We start from the raw sequence: 23,966 nt of genomic DNA on the forward strand, positions 1-23,966 counted from the left end.
AAGATGTTAAAATGATTGATATATATATTTTATTTTATTTCTAAATTAAGTCAAAAAAGAAAATGAATCTTGAAATGAAATAATATATATATATAGTTTTTTTATATTTTCAGTTTTTTTAACAATAGATTTGGACTTGGTCTGGAACCTCACTCTTATAACCCACTCTTTATTACCTTCTTGAGTACAATCATTGCATCATTGCAGTACTTTTTACCTCTTCTGGTGATTGATTCTGAGACATTTCTGTAGTTTTCATTTTGATAAAGATATGAGTCTGCAGGAATGAGGTCATATCTTCACCAAAATGAAAGCTCAACTGAAGAATTAACTTTTATGAAAAAGTTTTTAATTGAAATTTTCGTATTTGTATGACAGTTTTTATTACATTTAATACATAAATTGTGTTTTTACAAATATTAAAATCAATTTAAAACAATAATAATAATAATGAATATAAAATCTGTTTTAGGTGTACAGAATTATGGTACAGGACAAATGGAAGGTGTTCAGTATGGTTCAGTGAAAGGTCAAGCTCACAATGCTTACAGTAGCATTATTGTAAGTATTCAGTTATAAAATACTTATTTTCATAATAAAATGACAATTCATTAACTATGATTTTATTGTGATTTTTGAAAATATGAATGTACTTTGAACATGTACCCATACAATTTGTTCTAATTTATCATAACAGAAAACATTGTAATTTAAAATTTTTCTCAAATCTTCCATTACCTTTCTGCTTATGTTGAAGTCTAAAAAAACAAATCACCACTAAAATGACTGTGCTTTAGGACTTTTTTGTCCATCTTCAGAGTCCATATCACTGAAAACAAACCTTTTTAATCTCCTATTCAAACATGATTTGGCAGTTCTAATCATTTTTTAGTTTGTTATTTAAATTGAATGTAATTTCTGTTTTTTTTTCTTCTTTTCAACTTTTTTTCTTTTAAGATATTTTTTCTGTATGTTAACAATGAAGTAACTTAGTATTTTAGCATGTCTTGTACATGTATTGATACAATATATATTATTTTTATAATAACTATATATTATCAACTTTCTCTGATTATACCCATTTTTGATCTTAATTATAACATTTTAAAACATTTGACCTGGTTTTGCTGTGAATATATTCATTTCTGTTTGATACATTTTTTAAATATTTATACAGAAGATGAATAAAAATATAATAAACAATTATGTGCAATATGAACTTAATTTAAAAAACTTTAAGTTGACAAAACTGCTTATTTGAAATGCATTAAGAAAATTATTAATCTGTCTGTGTCCATGGCCATTGTTTTAGACACACAGTCATTTCTGTAAATTGGATCATCTGTTGATGAATTTCTACAAGGCTGAAACTTTCAGCTGACAGAAACTGTATCACTACCCTTCAGTTTATTTTGGATGGATTTGGAATCTGTTGCACCATTATTGGACTACAGTTTCATTGAATGGATTTGGTAGCTGATTCAAAATCTGTAACAGCAAAAAAAAAAAAAGTTAGCAGTTACTGCCACTACCTATGAGAAAAACAGTCATTCTACTCTATAGTTAATGTTACACTACAATTCCCATGTATAGAACACACATAGAGCAAACATAATGCCACAAACAGGAACCTTTTGAATGCTCCTTATAAAAGAAAAATCATGGCTTTAAGAAAGAAAAAATATATATAAATTAATTTTAATTAAAAGCATTATTTTTGTGATAATTGGTATGCACTTACGATTTCTAATAAATTTTATTATCATTTGCTTTTCTTGCATTACACTTATATAAACTAAAATTTTAAACATTTCATTTACGTAGCCACAACAAGCAAAAATCCACTCTTCCACTTCAGAACCTCAAAGAGCATTAATAAATACAATTGATGCAGGAAAACAAGCAGTTGATGCTGCACAGAAGGAGCTGCAAACAAAAGCACAGCTTCCAGAGTTAGGAACTGATCCTGCCTCCATACAATGGAAACAAAATACAATGGATGTGAAAAAACAGAATGTTTCATCTCAAATAGCTGCTATGAATGCTGCAACTGCCCAAGTTATTACATTGACTTCAGGTAATAAGCTTAAAACAACTCAATATTAATTAATTTTATAAAGTATAATTTGTATATAAAATTTGAAAAATATAATTTTTAATAATGTTTTTCTTAGCTCCACCAGAAGATGTTAATCATCCAGCAGTTGGAGCAGCTATTACAACAATGTAAGTTTGAAAGTTTTAAGAATGATTGGTTTATATAAATAATTTAATAATTTACAAATAAATACATTTTAGAGCAACAAATCTACCTGAAATGTCAAAAGATGTTAAAATGATTGCTGCTTTAATGGATGATGATACTTCTGGAGAGAATATATTAGATGCTGCTCGAAATCTGTGTGTAGCATTTTCTGATTTCCTGAAAGCAGCAGAACCTGAAAGTAAAGAAGTAAGTTATATATATATTATTTATGTTTTAGAAAAATAATTTGTAATTTTATAAATTTACAAAAAGGCATTTTTCTTGAATTTATTATTGTAAATTCAAGAATCAATCGTAAAAAGTAATTTGTGCAGTTTTACATGTGAAGATAAGTAAAATTGTATGCAGGGGATCAAAAAACTGGAAAAACATCCACTGTTTGATAAGGCAGAATATTTGATAACCTAGCATGATCCCAATGATGCCTGTTAATTGACGGTCACTGTACCTAAAATTTTTTAATGTTAGTATAATAGAACATGCATCATAAAGATGCATGTTCTATTAAATTTTTTTCAAGTACTTTGTTGTTTATTTTAAAATTAATAATAAAACAACAGTGCCATTTTAAATTTTAGAGTTTTCTTCATATTAAGTGATTTTGTTATCATTTTTAAACTAATGCTGTTTTGAGTTTGTGTATTTTTCATTTGTTTATATTTATATCTAAATGTGAAGGTATAATGTAATTTTTACAACATTAAATATTTAGAATAGTTGTATTATATTTTTCTAAAATTTCATATAATATCAAAACTTAATACAAAAATTTTTCTGTAGCCTCGTCAAACACTATTGAATGCTGCTAGTCGAGTTGGAGAAGCTAGTCATGCTGTATTATACACAATTGGTGAAGAAGATGAAATGGATAAAGAAGTTCAAGTAAGCATCATCTATTTGTTATTTATAGTTTTTATTTTAATAATAATAATTAAATATAGTCTAAGACTTGTTTTATAAAATTCCAAATTTATACATTTTAATATATGTATTGTTAGTTTTATTACAACTTAAATGCACAGAAATTATTATAAACTTTAGCTGGCATTTTTTCTTACTAAATATATTTTAATTATATATTATTTATTACTATAGTATAATTTTCTAATATAATAATTATATTTATTTGATGATCTATACTCATGAGAATATTAATACTAAATTTTGTATATTAAACATAATATAGTTGTATTTAATTAAGTAAATGTTTTAGTAATTGTTTTAATCAAAGTTTTTAGCAAATTTATGTGTTTTTAAAGAAAATTTGTAAATGATAGAATTATCATTAATATATAATTGTAAATATACTATTTAATATAATAATACTAAAGCATATGTTATATTATTCTTACTTTGGCAGGATATCTTACTTAGTTTAGCTAAAGGTGTTGCTAATGCCACTGCCACATTAGTTCTTAAATCAAAGAATGTAGCTAGTAAATGTGAAGATCAAGCTGTGCAAAATAAAGTTATTAGTTCAGCTACACAGTGTGCACTTGCAACTTCACAATTAGTGGCTTGTGCTAAGGTAATATTGAATTTTTTCTTTAATATTTTGTTATATCATTAACATATTTTATTTATAATTATAGAGTGAATGTTTGAAATCTTTTATTGGTTAATAACTGTTCTCTACTGTTTTATGAAATATTTTGCAAAATTTTAATGAATTTAACATTCTCATTATGATTTTTATGTTGTTATAATTATCTATATATATAAACACGAATGTGTGTGTCCTTCATGAATTACCACACCATTTATCCGATTGCCGTGAAACTTTGGGAAGTTGTTTAATATATGCCCGTGAAGGTTTCTGGCATAGTACGATTGCCATGAAACTTTGGAAAGTTTTTTAATACACTCCCACGAAGGTTTCTGGCATAGTACATTTATCCTACAATAGATGGTGTGTGTATACGAGCATTTTACTGTGTGTTTGATCGATTTCAAATTATGAAGACCATTTCCCCCCTCCAAAAAATATCTCCATATATGCATCTGTTATTTACGATATTTGTAATAATTTTTGTTTAATCACTTTATTTCAACTTTTTTTTGCTAATTATGTATTTGCTTGAACTTTGTTAAAACCTTAACTGTATCCCGAACAACAACAGAAGTTGTAGAAGGAAATTTGCCTATTTTACCGATCTAGGGATCCCTCCTTTTCCAAATTTTAGTATCAACTCAAAATAATTTAAAAAGACAAATTACAATAAAATGGTTTATCCAACTATCAGAAATTTTACAACATGCCAAGGAAGAGAGGAAGGAGCAATTAAATAATCAAAATTATAAAGGATTAAAAAATATATATAAAAATGGGGAATATCACACTTCTAACAATCTCTGTGAGTATGTGGGCTAAATTTAAAGAATCTGTGCTTCTCACATGTACAACTTTATGTGGCCAGCTCATGCGTCGAAAAACCTTCTGATTTATTCATGTACACACCAGACGGAAAAACAAAAAATATCGTGTATTCACAAGCACTCCAATAAATAAATAGAATTGAAACGACACTTTGAAATGTTTTTTCGATGAAAATGAATAATAATAATAAGTTTCAATAAAAATGATAAAATGTAAATTTAATTTTATCATAACAAGTTTGCTCGAATTTCGTTTTTTCTGAGATCACAGCAATGCGCGACAGGTAAGCTAGTCTGTTATAAAATATATATCATTATTATTTGCTTATTTATATAACTAACTGAAAAAGTAAGTTTATCTAAAATAACAATAAATTTTCATTATGGCTTAGATCCAGTTAAAAATATATATTTTATCCAATGAAAATAAAGTTTATTAAAATATATTGCAAAATTTAATGTAATGAATCTTAAATGTAACATTTATATATTGTTATGATTGATAAATTATTTACATTATTATAATTTGTAAATTACAAAAACATTAAATAAAACTTTTTATTGGCTTTTATTATTACTTACTAAGAAATAAATGATGCAATGTAGTTTTTTAATGAGTTTTTTCTTATTACTGATTGGTTTTATTTTTGAATTTATGCTATTATTCATGGAAATGATTGTAATCAGTAGGAATATTCTACACTTGAAATAATTACTGACATCTTATTTTTCACTTTTTTAATATATTAAAAATACTGAATTGTTAGTTTAACTACTTTGGAATGACTTTTATCTATACTTTTCACATTACATCTTGATTTTTTTCATAAATTTGAATTATTAGTTGATATTAAATCTTATTTTTCATTCATTTATAGCAGTAAACATTATGTTTCCTGTAATTCTAAGTTTAAGATGTCATAATAAAACTTTCAGAAAATCAAAAATAAAACTTTAATCTTACTTTTTACAAATACTTAATTTATATTTGAATTAAATACTCTTACATGAAAGAGAAATTTTTTTTATATAAAAAAGAATGTATGCAAAATAAAATGCTATTAACTCAGAATTTAAACAGATATTATTGATTTCTTAACTTAATCATATTTAATCCCATCTTTACTTATAAATATANATAGTAGATATATATGGTAGAGTCAAAAATAAACTTTTAATATTACTTTTATTACATTAACAGTACAGTTATCTCCAGAAGATAGTCTTTAAAATAAGTATTTTCTGTAGCTTCACTTTTCTGTGAATATTTATATGACATTAAAATAGTCTTATGTAAGATTTGCCAACCAGGGTAGGGGGAATCAGTTAGACTCAAGTCAAGATGAACGAGAGGTAAAAGACTGTACGTGGGTAGTAATTTGGACATATAATTTTTTTAATAATAGGTTTCTTTTGCAAAGGTACTTTACAAAAGAAACCTATTTATTAAAAAAATTATAAACTGGCAGCTCACAAAGCAGTTGGGGAGATGCTCCTTCTTGGATAATGATCTTAAGAGAGAAAATGTCCAAATATTTTTGTCTAGGATGGCTCTCCACTTTTTCCTTAGCAACCCTAAGGCAGTATCATGGATGAGTCCAGTGGAGGAGAGATGATTCTTGTCTTTGCTCCACTGTTGTGCATGATGCACAACGATGGAGCAAAGACAAGAATGACAGAACTTTGGTGAGAACAATGCCACAAAACACAGAGAGAGTGTATATGGGTCACTTTGGGATGTTGTGTAAAAGAAAATTCACACTTTGTCCTTGAAATTTGGGGTATTTAAAGGATTTTATCTCTGAATTCCATACTCCAATTGGTCTCCTTCCTTGTTTTCAGGAAGAAATAAGATTGGATTGGGTCATGAAAAAGGATGATCTTTGTATTCAACTCAACACTGTCTTTTGACTCTGATCAGGAGATGTTGATGGAACTTTGAAACCTACACTCATATTTTAGACAGCAATGGTTCCTGTTTTGATGTTTTGGAATTTTTATTACGAAACACAATGTTTTTCTCTTGTCAGACTGCTCAGTTTCCCCAATTTAATTAATGCCTATCATCTTTATATGAGTCTCAGAGTCAAAGTTCAAACTCTCTGAACTAACATTGATCCATATAATAACATGTGTTAGAGTCATGCTCAAAATTCATTTTCTTTTTTGACTTACTTTAGAAATAAAATATGTATATATATATATATAAGTTGTACNTTTGAAATGCATTAAGAAAATTATTAATCTGTCTGTGTCCATGGCCATTGTTTTAGACACACAGTCATTTCTGTAAATTGGATCATCTGTTGATGAATTTCTACAAGGCTGAAACTTTCAGCTGACAGAAACTGTATCACTACCCTTCAGTTTATTTTGGATGGATTTGGAATCTGTTGCACCATTATTGGACTACAGTTTCATTGAATGGATTTGGTAGCTGATTCAAAATCTGTAACAGCAAAAAAAAAAAAAGTTAGCAGTTACTGCCACTACCTATGAGAAAAACAGTCATTCTACTCTATAGTTAATGTTACACTACAATTCCCATGTATAGAACACACATAGAGCAAACATAATGCCACAAACAGGAACCTTTTGAATGCTCCTTATAAAAGAAAAATCATGGCTTTAAGAAAGAAAAAATATATATAAATTAATTTTAATTAAAAGCATTATTTTTGTGATAATTGGTATGCACTTACGATTTCTAATAAATTTTATTATCATTTGCTTTTCTTGCATTACACTTATATAAACTAAAATTTTAAACATTTCATTTACGTAGCCACAACAAGCAAAAATCCACTCTTCCACTTCAGAACCTCAAAGAGCATTAATAAATACAATTGATGCAGGAAAACAAGCAGTTGATGCTGCACAGAAGGAGCTGCAAACAAAAGCACAGCTTCCAGAGTTAGGAACTGATCCTGCCTCCATACAATGGAAACAAAATACAATGGATGTGAAAAAACAGAATGTTTCATCTCAAATAGCTGCTATGAATGCTGCAACTGCCCAAGTTATTACATTGACTTCAGGTAATAAGCTTAAAACAACTCAATATTAATTAATTTTATAAAGTATAATTTGTATATAAAATTTGAAAAATATAATTTTTAATAATGTTTTTCTTAGCTCCACCAGAAGATGTTAATCATCCAGCAGTTGGAGCAGCTATTACAACAATGTAAGTTTGAAAGTTTTAAGAATGATTGGTTTATATAAATAATTTAATAATTTACAAATAAATACATTTTAGAGCAACAAATCTACCTGAAATGTCAAAAGATGTTAAAATGATTGCTGCTTTAATGGATGATGATACTTCTGGAGAGAATATATTAGATGCTGCTCGAAATCTGTGTGTAGCATTTTCTGATTTCCTGAAAGCAGCAGAACCTGAAAGTAAAGAAGTAAGTTATATATATATTATTTATGTTTTAGAAAAATAATTTGTAATTTTATAAATTTACAAAAAGGCATTTTTCTTGAATTTATTATTGTAAATTCAAGAATCAATCGTAAAAAGTAATTTGTGCAGTTTTACATGTGAAGATAAGTAAAATTGTATGCAGGGGATCAAAAAACTGGAAAAACATCCACTGTTTGATAAGGCAGAATATTTGATAACCTAGCATGATCCCAATGATGCCTGTTAATTGACGGTCACTGTACCTAAAATTTTTTAATGTTAGTATAATAGAACATGCATCATAAAGATGCATGTTCTATTAAATTTTTTTCAAGTACTTTGTTGTTTATTTTAAAATTAATAATAAAACAACAGTGCCATTTTAAATTTTAGAGTTTTCTTCATATTAAGTGATTTTGTTATCATTTTTAAACTAATGCTGTTTTGAGTTTGTGTATTTTTCATTTGTTTATATTTATATCTAAATGTGAAGGTATAATGTAATTTTTACAACATTAAATATTTAGAATAGTTGTATTATATTTTTCTAAAATTTCATATAATATCAAAACTTAATACAAAAATTTTTCTGTAGCCTCGTCAAACACTATTGAATGCTGCTAGTCGAGTTGGAGAAGCTAGTCATGCTGTATTATACACAATTGGTGAAGAAGATGAAATGGATAAAGAAGTTCAAGTAAGCATCATCTATTTGTTATTTATAGTTTTTATTTTAATAATAATAATTAAATATAGTCTAAGACTTGTTTTATAAAATTCCAAATTTATACATTTTAATATATGTATTGTTAGTTTTATTACAACTTAAATGCACAGAAATTATTATAAACTTTAGCTGGCATTTTTTCTTACTAAATATATTTTAATTATATATTATTTATTACTATAGTATAATTTTCTAATATAATAATTATATTTATTTGATGATCTATACTCATGAGAATATTAATACTAAATTTTGTATATTAAACATAATATAGTTGTATTTAATTAAGTAAATGTTTTAGTAATTGTTTTAATCAAAGTTTTTAGCAAATTTATGTGTTTTTAAAGAAAATTTGTAAATGATAGAATTATCATTAATATATAATTGTAAATATACTATTTAATATAATAATACTAAAGCATATGTTATATTATTCTTACTTTGGCAGGATATCTTACTTAGTTTAGCTAAAGGTGTTGCTAATGCCACTGCCACATTAGTTCTTAAATCAAAGAATGTAGCTAGTAAATGTGAAGATCAAGCTGTGCAAAATAAAGTTATTAGTTCAGCTACACAGTGTGCACTTGCAACTTCACAATTAGTGGCTTGTGCTAAGGTAATATTGAATTTTTTCTTTAATATTTTGTTATATCATTAACATATTTTATTTATAATTATAGAGTGAATGTTTGAAATCTTTTATTGGTTAATAACTGTTCTCTACTGTTTTATGAAATATTTTGCAAAATTTTAATGAATTTAACATTCTCATTATGATTTTTATGTTGTTATAATTATCTATATATATAAACACGAATGTGTGTGTCCTTCATGAATTACCACACCATTTATCCGATTGCCGTGAAACTTTGGGAAGTTGTTTAATATATGCCCGTGAAGGTTTCTGGCATAGTACGATTGCCATGAAACTTTGGAAAGTTTTTTAATACACTCCCACGAAGGTTTCTGGCATAGTACATTTATCCTACAATAGATGGTGTGTGTATACGAGCATTTTACTGTGTGTTTGATCGATTTCAAATTATGAAGACCATTTCCCCCCTCCAAAAAATATCTCCATATATGCATCTGTTATTTACGATATTTGTAATAATTTTTGTTTAATCACTTTATTTCAACTTTTTTTTGCTAATTATGTATTTGCTTGAACTTTGTTAAAACCTTAACTGTATCCCGAACAACAACAGAAGTTGTAGAAGGAAATTTGCCTATTTTACCGATCTAGGGATCCCTCCTTTTCCAAATTTTAGTATCAACTCAAAATAATTTAAAAAGACAAATTACAATAAAATGGTTTATCCAACTATCAGAAATTTTACAACATGCCAAGGAAGAGAGGAAGGAGCAATTAAATAATCAAAATTATAAAGGATTAAAAAATATATATAAAAATGGGGAATATCACACTTCTAACAATCTCTGTGAGTATGTGGGCTAAATTTAAAGAATCTGTGCTTCTCACATGTACAACTTTATGTGGCCAGCTCATGCGTCGAAAAACCTTCTGATTTATTCATGTACACACCAGACGGAAAAACAAAAAATATCGTGTATTCACAAGCACTCCAATAAATAAATAGAATTGAAACGACACTTTGAAATGTTTTTTCGATGAAAATGAATAATAATAATAAGTTTCAATAAAAATGATAAAATGTAAATTTAATTTTATCATAACAAGTTTGCTCGAATTTCGTTTTTTCTGAGATCACAGCAATGCGCGACAGGTAAGCTAGTCTGTTATAAAATATATATCATTATTATTTGCTTATTTATATAACTAACTGAAAAAGTAAGTTTATCTAAAATAACAATAAATTTTCATTATGGCTTAGATCCAGTTAAAAATATATATTTTATCCAATGAAAATAAAGTTTATTAAAATATATTGCAAAATTTAATGTAATGAATCTTAAATGTAACATTTATATATTGTTATGATTGATAAATTATTTACATTATTATAATTTGTAAATTACAAAAACATTAAATAAAACTTTTTATTGGCTTTTATTATTACTTACTAAGAAATAAATGATGCAATGTAGTTTTTTAATGAGTTTTTTCTTATTACTGATTGGTTTTATTTTTGAATTTATGCTATTATTCATGGAAATGATTGTAATCAGTAGGAATATTCTACACTTGAAATAATTACTGACATCTTATTTTTCACTTTTTTAATATATTAAAAATACTGAATTGTTAGTTTAACTACTTTGGAATGACTTTTATCTATACTTTTCACATTACATCTTGATTTTTTTCATAAATTTGAATTATTAGTTGATATTAAATCTTATTTTTCATTCATTTATAGCAGTAAACATTATGTTTCCTGTAATTCTAAGTTTAAGATGTCATAATAAAACTTTCAGAAAATCAAAAATAAAACTTTAATCTTACTTTTTACAAATACTTAATTTATATTTGAATTAAATACTCTTACATGAAAGAGAAATTTTTTTTATATAAAAAAGAATGTATGCAAAATAAAATGCTATTAACTCAGAATTTAAACAGATATTATTGATTTCTTAACTTAATCATATTTAATCCCATCTTTACTTATAAATATAAGTAATATTAATATATTTGCTAGTTAATAAAAATATAAATTACTATATTTTTACAGAAAAACTACAACTGTCTTTTGATTTTCAGGTTGTTGCTCCAACAATTTTGAACCCAAATTGTCAGCAGCAATTAATTGAAGCAACAAAAGAAGTGGCTCGAGCTGTAGAAGGAATTGTAACAGTTTGTCAGGTATTTAAATAAAAATTAATAAAATTATTAGTATCTGTTGGTATATATCAATAACTTATAGGGAATAGTAAAGTATTTTGGATTGATGATTGGATTAGGACTTCAGAAGTTAAAAATCTGATTAAATTTTCAGAATTTTATTGTTACTATATATAATTTAATAACTTATATACAAAAAATACATTTTTAGTTTTTACTCTTAAGCATGATTATGATTGCTTTAAAGGCTTAATTTAATCTGAATAATAATTCATTAAATCTGTTTTATTTGTAAATAGTAACATTAAGTTATTAGAATCAAATTATAGAAAGTCATTCAATATGATCTTAGACCTATTTTAGATATACAGTGGGTGATCGATTAATGAACATAATCCATTCCAAGACTTTGTTTGCTATTCGAATTGTTCATTAACCAATTATCAATTTATCATAGGTTTGTATGGGAATTTGATTAATTTGTTCTGGAGACCCCAAAAAATAAAAATATATACTTTCTTACTATGTTTATTTATATGTAATAATAAAAATACATATATACACAGACATGCATTTTTATTAGTTATGGTTTTTTGTTTGTGGGGGTTAAATAATCTGTCTAATGTCAATTGCTTTTCTCTCTTCTTCCGGATTTTCAGAATTAATAGCATTGTAATTGTGGAGATCCCCAAGCCTATTAACCTCAACCTGGTTTGTATGCCATTCTAAGACCATTGATCTGACATCCCCCACTTCTTCAAAAGATCTTTAATTAATAGCAGATATCGGCATTAATCCTCTTTTTCATAATAAAACATATCTCACTGAGTTTCTTGGTGTTCTTCATTCAAGAGTTTTTGGTGTTCTTCTGTCGTCAGATCTGTTTCAGGTTCCATTATGAGCTCTTCAATGTTCTTTATTTCTCAGATGTGATATTTGTTACTCCTTTAGCTACTCGAGGTTTCTTAATTATACAGTATCTTTCTTAGATAAGATTGAACTGTGCCCTACTGTAGATTTGTTCAAGCATACTGCCCACTCTCTATCTTTGCTATTACACTCTCACCTTTCGAAAATAAAAACCAATGAAAAACTTAATGAGTGCCCGCCCGACAGTCTCACGAATACTATAAAAGAATTGTTTGTCAGAAAAATAAAAGGTTGGAATTATAAGGGAGTATTTCAAAGTTCGAGCAATACTATCTGATCAGTATATATTGGGTTGAGCGTCGATGTTGACATCTCCCGCACTCCAAAAAGTTACCTGAAGACAAAGGAAAATCAATCGGTATTTGCTATTTCCGTCACTTCTTTTTATGTTTGTTCAGTGAAGTGTTCGTTATCTGATCATGTCTTCATTGTCCGATCATAAAAATCTTTCGCAAAAGTGTTTGTTATCCGATTTGTTCATTAACTGATTACCCACTGTATTATTCATATTGAATTTTTCTACTTTATATATTTTACAGTTGAGTTTTTACAAATTTAAAAAATTGATGATTAATTAACAGTTTCACATCTACACCTTTGTTATTCATATTCACATATTGAATATGAATACTCAAAGTTGAAATGTCAAATATCTAGTTTAAAAATATCAGATATATCCAATTCTATTTAAGCAGTTAAAACTATATTCGACATATTTCTACAAATTATTATTTTTAACCACAATATTATTGTATTAGAAGAGAAGGATAAAATGTTTCCTGTTAAGATGGTGAATCTTTTACCATTTTATTTGTATTAAATCAATTTCTGTTAATTTTTTAGTATTAAAAACATAGGCTACGTGTTAAATGAATAAAACCCAATTTGTATGAAAATTTAGGTCTGAAAGATGATAAAAGACACAGTTAATAATTCTTATTTTAATTTTAAATATTTGTAGATATATTTTGTGAATAATACATAGATAAAATTTATATTGTTTTGGATATTTTTTTTTTAATCATTTTGGAGTAACAATATCAATGTTTATATAACTTTGATACAATTTACAGCTTTTAGTTCCATAAATAATTTACTTGATTTTTTTTGTAACATCTGTTTTTATCCAATTTATTCTATTTGTCGTCATTATCATCATCATTATTATATAATTTCAGCTCTAATTAAATTCAAAATTTATTTTTTAATACACATAAATGTTGTTACTATTTTTGTGTGTAATTATTATGAATTACATTTGAATAATAACAATAACAAATAAATTTACAGGATGCCATTAAAGATGAAGCGTTATTACAAGAATTAGGAACAGCTGCTACTCAAGTAACTCAAGCCTTAAATGATCTCCTAAATCATGTTAGGAATGCTACTCAACAACGTGCCCAAACAGTTATCCATGAAGGTGCTGTAGATACTATTTTGGATGCAACTGATAAATTATTTAGTAGTACAAGTGACCCAACAGAAATGGTTCGTCAAGCAAAAATATTAGCAAAGGTAAATTGATTTATTATAAATAATATTGTGTTTAATAATTTAATATTTAATTTTGTTTTCCTGTGCTCATAATAAGCTAAAACTAATTGAAATATCAGATAATTATTATGTTGTGAATCTCATGCTCAGCTGATACTGGTGCCAATGCTATGCCAGACTAAAGCAAAAGCATAGCTACCCAAACAAATGTAACATTAAACTGTGTTATTGGTATATGTGTCAACATCTAGAAACTTCCTAACAATGTGACATGTGTTCAATATTGCAGCTTTCTGTAGTACCATATTTATGTTTTTATTAAGGTTTAATGTTTCTAGACTTTTGTGTAGTGTATGTGGTATGACACCAGTAGAAGAGAGAACAGTAGGTACAATAAATATCTTTTCCATCCTCCACATCTGTCTTATTTCTTGAGCAAGTAGTGTACTTGTTGATTTTTCCAGTGTGGGCATTTTTTATGTTATGAGTGTTTGGAACAAAGATGTCTATTATATAAGTGATCTTACTGCATTTGTCAATGAGAATGATGTCAGGTCTATTATGATGAACTGTTTTATCTGTGATTATGGCTCATTATTATTATTATTATTATTATTATTATTATTATATGATTGATATCTAAATTTTAATTTTGTAATTATTTTNGTTTTTTTATATTTTCAGTTTTTTTAACAATAGATTTGGACTTGGTCTGGAACCTCACTCTTATAACCCACTCTTTATTACCTTCTTGAGTACAATCATTGCATCATTGCAGTACTTTTTACCTCTTCTGGTGATTGATTCTGAGACATTTCTGTAGTTTTCATTTTGATAAAGATATGAGTCTGCAGGAATGAGGTCATATCTTCACCAAAATGAAAGCTCAACTGAAGAATTAACTTTTATGAAAAAGTTTTTAATTGAAATTTTCGTATTTGTATGACAGTTTTTATTACATTTAATACATAAATTGTGTTTTTACAAATATTAAAATCAATTTAAAACAATAATAATAATAAATATAAAATCTGTTTTAGGTGTACAGAATTATGGTACAGGACAAATGGAAGGTGTTCAGTATGGTTCAGTGAAAGGTCAAGCTCACAATGCTTACAGTAGCATTATTGTAAGTATTCAGTTATAAAATACTTATTTTCATAATAAAATGACAATTCATTAACTATGATTTTATTGTGATTTTTGAAAATATGAATGTACTTTGAACATGTACCCATACAATTTGTTCTAATTTATCATAACAGAAAACATTGTAATTTAAAATTTTTCTCAAATCTTCCATTACCTTTCTGCTTATGTTGAAGTCTAAAAAAACAAATCACCACTAAAATGACTGTGCTTTAGGACTTTTTTGTCCATCTTCAGAGTCCATATCACTGAAAACAAACCTTTTTAATCTCCTATTCAAACATGATTTGGCAGTTCTAATCATTTTTTAGTTTGTTATTTAAATTGAATGTAATTTCTGTTTTTTTTTCTTCTTTTCAACTTTTTTTCTTTTAAGATATTTTTTCTGTATGTTAACAATGAAGTAACTTAGTATTTTAGCATGTCTTGTACATGTATTGATACAATATATATTATTTTTATAATAACTATATATTATCAACTTTCTCTGATTATACCCATTTTTGATCTTAATTATAACATTTTAAAACATTTGACCTGGTTTTGCTGTGAATATATTCATTTCTGTTTGATACATTTTTTAAATATTTATACAGAAGATGAATAAAAATATAATAAACAATTATGTGCAATATGAACTTAATTTAAAAAACTTTAAGTTGACAAAACTGCTTATTTGAAATGCATTAAGAAAATTATTAATCTGTCTGTGTCCATGGCCATTGTTTTAGACACACAGTCATTTCTGTAAATTGGATCATCTGTTGATGAATTTCTACAAGGCTGAAACTTTCAGCTGACAGAAACTGTATCACTACCCTTCAGTTTATTTTGGATGGATTTGGAATCTGTTGCACCATTATTGGACTACAGTTTCATTGAATGGATTTGGTAGCTGATTCAAAATCTGTAACAGCAAAAAAAAAAAAAGTTAGCAGTTACTGCCACTACCTATGAGAAAAACAGTCATTCTACTCTATAGTTAATGTTACACTACAATTCCCATGTATAGAACACACATAGAGCAAACATAATGCCACAAACAGGAACCTTTTGAATGCTCCTTATAAAAGAAAAATCATGGCTTTAAGAAAGAAAAAATATATATAAATTAATTTTAATTAAAAGCATTATTTTTGTGATAATTGGTATGCACTTACGATTTCTAATAAATTTTATTATCATTTGCTTTTCTTGCATTACACTTATATAAACTAAAATTTTAAACATTTCATTTACGTAGCCACAACAAGCAAAAATCCACTCTTCCACTTCAGAACCTCAAAGAGCATTAATAAATACAATTGATGCAGGAAAACAAGCAGTTGATGCTGCACAGAAGGAGCTGCAAACAAAAGCACAGCTTCCAGAGTTAGGAACTGATCCTGCCTCCATACAATGGAAACAAAATACAATGGATGTGAAAAAACAGAATGTTTCATCTCAAATAGCTGCTATGAATGCTGCAACTGCCCAAGTTATTACATTGACTTCAGGTAATAAGCTTAAAACAACTCAATATTAATTAATTTTATAAAGTATAATTTGTATATAAAATTTGAAAAATATAATTTTTAATAATGTTTTTCTTAGCTCCACCAGAAGATGTTAATCATCCAGCAGTTGGAGCAGCTATTACAACAATGTAAGTTTGAAAGTTTTAAGAATGATTGGTTTATATAAATAATTTAATAATTTACAAATAAATACATTTTAGAGCAACAAATCTACCTGAAATGTCAAAAGATGTTAAAATGATTGCTGCTTTAATGGATGATGATACTTCTGGAGAGAATATATTAGATGCTGCTCGAAATCTGTGTGTAGCATTTTCTGATTTCCTGAAAGCAGCAGAACCTGAAAGTAAAGAAGTAAGTTATATATATATTATTTATGTTTTAGAAAAATAATTTGTAATTTTATAAATTTACAAAAAGGCATTTTTCTTGAATTTATTATTGTAAATTCAAGAATCAATCGTAAAAAGTAATTTGTGCAGTTTTACATGTGAAGATAAGTAAAATTGTATGCAGGGGATCAAAAAACTGGAAAAACATCCACTGTTTGATAAGGCAGAATATTTGATAACCTAGCATGATCCCAATGATGCCTGTTAATTGACGGTCACTGTACCTAAAATTTTTTAATGTTAGTATAATAGAACATGCATCATAAAGATGCATGTTCTATTAAATTTTTTTCAAGTACTTTGTTGTTTATTTTAAAATTAATAATAAAACAACAGTGCCATTTTAAATTTTAGAGTTTTCTTCATATTAAGTGATTTTGTTATCATTTTTAAACTAATGCTGTTTTGAGTTTGTGTATTTTTCATTTGTTTATATTTATATCTAAATGTGAAGGTATAATGTAATTTTTACAACATTAAATATTTAGAATAGTTGTATTATATTTTTCTAAAATTTCATATAATATCAAAACTTAATACAAAAATTTTTCTGTAGCCTCGTCAAACACTATTGAATGCTGCTAGTCGAGTTGGAGAAGCTAGTCATGCTGTATTATACACAATTGGTGAAGAAGATGAAATGGATAAAGAAGTTCAAGTAAGCATCATCTATTTGTTATTTATAGTTTTTATTTTAATAATAATAATTAAATATAGTCTAAGACTTGTTTTATAAAATTCCAAATTTATACATTTTAATATATGTATTGTTAGTTTTATTACAACTTAAATGCACAGAAATTATTATAAACTTTAGCTGGCATTTTTTCTTACTAAATATATTTTAATTATATATTATTTANTTAATTGAAGCAACAAAAGAAGTGGCTCGAGCTGTAGAAGGAATTGTAACAGTTTGTCAGGTATTTAAATAAAAATTAATAAAATTATTAGTATCTGTTGGTATATATCAATAACTTATAGGGAATAGTAAAGTATTTTGGATTGTATATAATTGTAAATATACTATTTAATATAATAATACTAAAGCATATGTTATATTATTCTTACTTTGGCAGGATATCTTACTTAGTTTAGCTAAAGGTGTTGCTAATGCCACTGCCACATTAGTTCTTAAATCAAAGAATGTAGCTAGTAAATGTGAAGATCAAGCTGTGCAAAATAAAGTTATTAGTTCAGCTACACAGTGTGCACTTGCAACTTCACAATTAGTGGCTTGTGCTAAGGTAATATTGAATTTTTTCTTTAATATTTTGTTATATCATTAACATATTTTATTTATAATTATAGAGTGAATGTTTGAAATCTTTTATTGGTTAATAACTGTTCTCTACTGTTTTATGAAATATTTTGCAAAATTTTAATGAATTTAACATTCTCATTATGATTTTTATGTTGTTATAATTATCTATATATATAAACACGAATGTGTGTGTGTGTGTCCTTCATGAATTACCACACCATTTATCCGATTGCCGTGAAACTTTGGGAAGTTGTTTAATATATGCCCGTGAAGGTTTCTGGCATAGTACGATTGCCATGAAACTTTGGAAAGTTTTTTAATACACTCCCACGAAGGTTTCTGGCATAGTACATTTATCCTACAATAGATGGTGTGTGTATACGAGCATTTTACTGTGTGTTTGATCGATTTCAAATTATGAAGACCATTTCCCCCCTCCAAAAAATATCTCCATATATGCATCTGTTATTTACGATATTTGTAATAATTTTTGTTTAATCACTTTATTTCAACTTTTTTTTGCTAATTATGTATTTGCTTGAACTTTGTTAAAACCTTAACTGTATCCCGAACAACAACAGAAGTTGTAGAAGGAAATTTGCCTATTTTACCGATCTAGGGATCCCTCCTTTTCCAAATTTTAGTATCAACTCAAAATAATTTAAAAAGACAAATTACAATAAAATGGTTTATCCAACTATCAGAAATTTTACAACATGCCAAGGAAGAGAGGAAGGAGCAATTAAATAATCAAAATTATAAAGGATTAAAAAATATATATAAAAATGGGGAATATCACACTTCTAACAATCTCTGTGAGTATGTGGGCTAAATTTAAAGAATCTGTGCTTCTCACATGTACAACTTTATGTGGCCAGCTCATGCGTCGAAAAACCTTCTGATTTATTCATGTACACACCAGACGGAAAAACAAAAAATATCGTGTATTCACAAGCACTCCAATAAATAAATAGAATTGAAACGACACTTTGAAATGTTTTTTCGATGAAAATGAATAATAATAATAAGTTTCAATAAAAATGATAAAATGTAAATTTAATTTTATCATAACAAGTTTGCTCGAATTTCGTTTTTTCTGAGATCACAGCAATGCGCGACAGGTAAGCTAGTCTGTTATAAAATATATATCATTATTATTTGCTTATTTATATAACTAACTGAAAAAGTAAGTTTATCTAAAATAACAATAAATTTTCATTATGGCTTAGATCCAGTTAAAAATATATATTTTATCCAATGAAAATAAAGTTTATTAAAATATATTGCAAAATTTAATGTAATGAATCTTAAATGTAACATTTATATATTGTTATGATTGATAAATTATTTACATTATTATAATTTGTAAATTACAAAAACATTAAATAAAACTTTTTATTGGCTTTTATTATTACTTACTAAGAAATAAATGATGCAATGTAGTTTTTTAATGAGTTTTTTCTTATTACTGATTGGTTTTATTTTTGAATTTATGCTATTATTCATGGAAATGATTGTAATCAGTAGGAATATTCTACACTTGAAATAATTACTGACATCTTATTTTTCACTTTTTTAATATATTAAAAATACTGAATTGTTAGTTTAACTACTTTGGAATGACTTTTATCTATACTTTTCACATTACATCTTGATTTTTTTCATAAATTTGAATTATTAGTTGATATTAAATCTTATTTTTCATTCATTTATAGCAGTAAACATTATGTTTCCTGTAATTCTAAGTTTAAGATGTCATAATAAAACTTTCAGAAAATCAAAAATAAAACTTTAATCTTACTTTTTACAAATACTTAATTTATATTTGAATTAAATACTCTTACATGAAAGAGAAATTTTTTTTATATAAAAAAGAATGTATGCAAAATAAAATGCTATTAACTCAGAATTTAAACAGATATTATTGATTTCTTAACTTAATCATATTTAATCCCATCTTTACTTATAAATATAAGTAATATTAATATATTTGCTAGTTAATAAAAATATAAATTACTATATTTTTACAGAAAAACTACAACTGTCTTTTGATTTTCAGGTTGTTGCTCCAACAATTTTGAACCCAAATTGTCAGCAGCAATTAATTGAAGCAACAAAAGAAGTGGCTCGAGCTGTAGAAGGAATTGTAACAGTTTGTCAGGTATTTAAATAAAAATTAATAAAATTATTAGTATCTGTTGGTATATATCAATAACTTATAGGGAATAGTAAAGTATTTTGGATTGATGATTGGATTAGGACTTCAGAAGTTAAAAATCTGATTAAATTTTCAGAATTTTATTGTTACTATATATAATTTAATAACTTATATACAAAAAATACATTTTTAGTTTTTTACTCTTAAGCATGATTATGATTGCTTTAAAGGCTTAATTTAATCTGAATAATAATTCATAAAATCTGTTTTATTTGTAAATAGTAACATTAAGTTATTAGAATCAAATTATAGAAAGTCATTCAATATGATCTTAGACCTATTTTAGATATACAGTGGGTGATCGATTAATGAACATAATCCATTCCAAGACTTTGTTTGCTATTCGAATTGTTCATTAACCAATTATCAATTTATCATAGGTTTGTATGGGAATTTGATTAATTTGTTCTGGAGACCCCAAAAAATAAAAATATATACTTTCTTACTATGTTTATTTATATGTAATAATAAAAATACATATATACACAGACATGCATTTTTATTAGTTATGGTTTTTTGTTTGTGGGGGTTAAATAATCTGTCTAATGTCAATTGCTTTTCTCTCTTCTTCCGGATTTTCAGAATTAATAGCATTGTAATTGTGGAGATCCCCAAGCCTATTAACCTCAACCTGGTTTGTATGCCATTCTAAGACCATTGATCTGACATCCCCCACTTCTTCAAAAGATCTTTAATTAATAGCAGATATCGGCATTAATCCTCTTTTTCATAATAAAACATATCTCACTGAGTTTCTTGGTGTTCTTCATTCAAGAGTTTTTGGTGTTCTTCTGTCGTCAGATCTGTTTCAGGTTCCATTATGAGCTCTTCAATGTTCTTTATTTCTCAGATGTGATATTTGTTACTCCTTTAGCTACTCGAGGTTTCTTAATTATACAGTATCTTTCTTAGATAAGATTGAACTGTGCCCTACTGTAGATTTGTTCAAGCATACTGCCCACTCTCTATCTTTGCTATTACACTCTCACCTTTCGAAAATAAAAACCAATGAAAAACTTAATGAGTGCCCGCCCGACAGTCTCACGAATACTATAAAAGAATTGTTTGTCAGAAAAATAAAAGGTTGGAATTATAAGGGAGTATTTCAAAGTTCGAGCAATACTATCTGATCAGTATATATTGGGTTGAGCGTCGATGTTGACATCTCCCGCACTCCAAAAAGTTACCTGAAGACAAAGGAAAATCAATCGGTATTTGCTATTTCCGTCACTTCTTTTTATGTTTGTTCAGTGAAGTGTTCGTTATCTGATCATGTCTTCATTGTCCGATCATAAAAATCTTTCGCAAAAGTGTTTGTTATCCGATTTGTTCATTAACTGATTACCCACTGTATTATTCATATTGAATTTTTCTACTTTATATATTTTACAGTTGAGTTTTTACAAATTTAAAAAATTGATGATTAATTAACAGTTTCACATCTACACCTTTGTTATTCATATTCACATATTGAATATGAATACTCAAAGTTGAAATGTCAAATATCTAGTTTAAAAATATCAGATATATCCAATTCTATTTAAGCAGTTAAAACTATATTCGACATATTTCTACAAATTATTATTTTTAACCACAATATTATTGTATTAGAAGAGAAGGATAAAATGTTTCCTGTTAAGATGGTGAATCTTTTACCATTTTATTTGTATTAAATCAATTTCTGTTAATTTTTTAGTATTAAAAACATAGGCTACGTGTTAAATGAATAAAACCCAATTTGTATGAAAATTTAGGTCTGAAAGATGATAAAAGACACAGTTAATAATTCTTATTTTAATTTTAAATATTTGTAGATATATTTTGTGAATAATACATAGATAAAATTTATATTGTTTTGGATATTTTTTTTTTAATCATTTTGGAGTAACAATATCAATGTTTATATAACTTTGATACAATTTACAGCTTTTAGTTCCATAAATAATTTACTTGATTTTTTTTGTAACATCTGTTTTTATCCAATTTATTCTATTTGTCGTCATTATCATCATCATTATTATATAATTTCAGCTCTAATTAAATTCAAAATTTATTTTTTAATACACATAAATGTTGTTACTATTTTTGTGTGTAATTATTATGAATTACATTTGAATAATAACAATAACAAATAAATTTACAGGATGCCATTAAAGATGAAGCGTTATTACAAGAATTAGGAACAGCTGCTACTCAAGTAACTCAAGCCTTAAATGATCTCCTAAATCATGTTAGGAATGCTACTCAACAACGTGCCCAAACAGTTATCCATGAAGGTGCTGTAGATACTATTTTGGATGCAACTGATAAATTATTTAGTAGTACAAGTGACCCAACAGAAATGGTTCGTCAAGCAAAAATATTAGCAAAGGTAAATTGATTTATTATAAATAATATTGTGTTTAATAATTTAATATTTAATTTTGTTTTCCTGTGCTCATAATAAGCTAAAACTAATTGAAATATCAGATAATTATTATGTTGTGAATCTCATGCTCAGCTGATACTGGTGCCAATGCTATGCCAGACTAAAGCAAAAGCATAGCTACCCAAACAAATGTAACATTAAACTGTGTTATTGGTATATGTGTCAACATCTAGAAACTTCCTAACAATGTGACATGTGTTCAATATTGCAGCTTTCTGTAGTACCATATTTATGTTTTTATTAAGGTTTAATGTTTCTAGACTTTTGTGTAGTGTATGTGGTATGACACCAGTAGAAGAGAGAACAGTAGGTACAATAAATATCTTTTCCATCCTCCACATCTGTCTTATTTCTTGAGCAAGTAGTGTACTTGTTGATTTTTCCAGTGTGGGCATTTTTTATGTTATGAGTGTTTGGAACAAAGATGTCTATTATATAAGTGATCTTACTGCATTTGTCAATGAGAATGATGTCAGGTCTATTATGATGAACTGTTTTATCTGTGATTATGGCTCATTATTATTATTATTATTATTATTATTATTATTATTATTATTATTATATGATTGATATCTAAATTTTAATTTTGTAATTATTTTTTTTTTTAAATAAATTAATTTATGTTATTTAATGTTGATTTTACTTTATTTTAAGATATATTTATTCATAATTTTAGGCAACAGCTCAACTCATTCAAGCTATTAAAGGAGAAGCTGAAATTCAACCTGATTCAGATGTACAAAAACGTTTATTGGCCGCAGCTAAGATGTTAGCTGATGCCACTGCACATATGGTAGAAGCTGCCAAGGTATTGAAAATAAATAATTATAATGATTTTGTAAGCATTAATTATTAATAACTGTCATATATTTATACTAATTAAAACCCATCAATAAACATTATAAAATGTATTTTTTTAATAGAAATGTTAAGAATTGATTGGAAATCATTACAAATTTAAAACATTATTATTTATATGTTTACACCATTGATGGCAACAAATGATTACTTTTTAAAATTTAT

At 26.4% G+C, this 23,966-nt stretch overlaps 1 protein-coding gene across 1 annotated transcript in view; it reads left to right on the forward strand.

Annotated features, from left to right (window-relative positions):
• Positions 1-23,966, forward strand: part of LOC111631364 (talin-2-like) — a 199,740-nt gene that overhangs the window by 114,959 nt on the left and 60,815 nt on the right. The window contains exons 19-41 of the mRNA XM_023375591.1: positions 473-561; positions 1,825-2,077; positions 2,175-2,226; positions 2,299-2,452; positions 3,047-3,148; positions 3,627-3,824; positions 7,428-7,680; positions 7,778-7,829; positions 7,902-8,055; positions 8,650-8,751; positions 9,230-9,397; positions 11,468-11,569; positions 13,769-13,996; positions 14,326-14,359; positions 15,016-15,104; positions 16,368-16,620; positions 16,718-16,769; positions 16,842-16,995; positions 17,590-17,691; positions 18,113-18,280; positions 20,357-20,458; positions 22,659-22,886; positions 23,620-23,751. Of these exons, the coding sequence (XP_023231359.1) occupies positions 473-561; positions 1,825-2,077; positions 2,175-2,226; positions 2,299-2,452; positions 3,047-3,148; positions 3,627-3,824; positions 7,428-7,680; positions 7,778-7,829; positions 7,902-8,055; positions 8,650-8,751; positions 9,230-9,397; positions 11,468-11,569; positions 13,769-13,996; positions 14,326-14,359; positions 15,016-15,104; positions 16,368-16,620; positions 16,718-16,769; positions 16,842-16,995; positions 17,590-17,691; positions 18,113-18,280; positions 20,357-20,458; positions 22,659-22,886; positions 23,620-23,751 (3,221 nt within the window). The remainder of the gene's footprint in view (positions 1-472; positions 562-1,824; positions 2,078-2,174; positions 2,227-2,298; positions 2,453-3,046; positions 3,149-3,626; positions 3,825-7,427; positions 7,681-7,777; positions 7,830-7,901; positions 8,056-8,649; positions 8,752-9,229; positions 9,398-11,467; positions 11,570-13,768; positions 13,997-14,325; positions 14,360-15,015; positions 15,105-16,367; positions 16,621-16,717; positions 16,770-16,841; positions 16,996-17,589; positions 17,692-18,112; positions 18,281-20,356; positions 20,459-22,658; positions 22,887-23,619; positions 23,752-23,966) is intronic.

This window comes from Centruroides sculpturatus, unplaced genomic scaffold (assembly GCF_000671375.1).
Source record: "Centruroides sculpturatus isolate CEXI.00-Female unplaced genomic scaffold, Cexi_2.0 scaffold534, whole genome shotgun sequence".
Lineage (NCBI taxonomy): Eukaryota > Metazoa > Arthropoda > Arachnida > Scorpiones > Buthidae > Centruroides > Centruroides sculpturatus.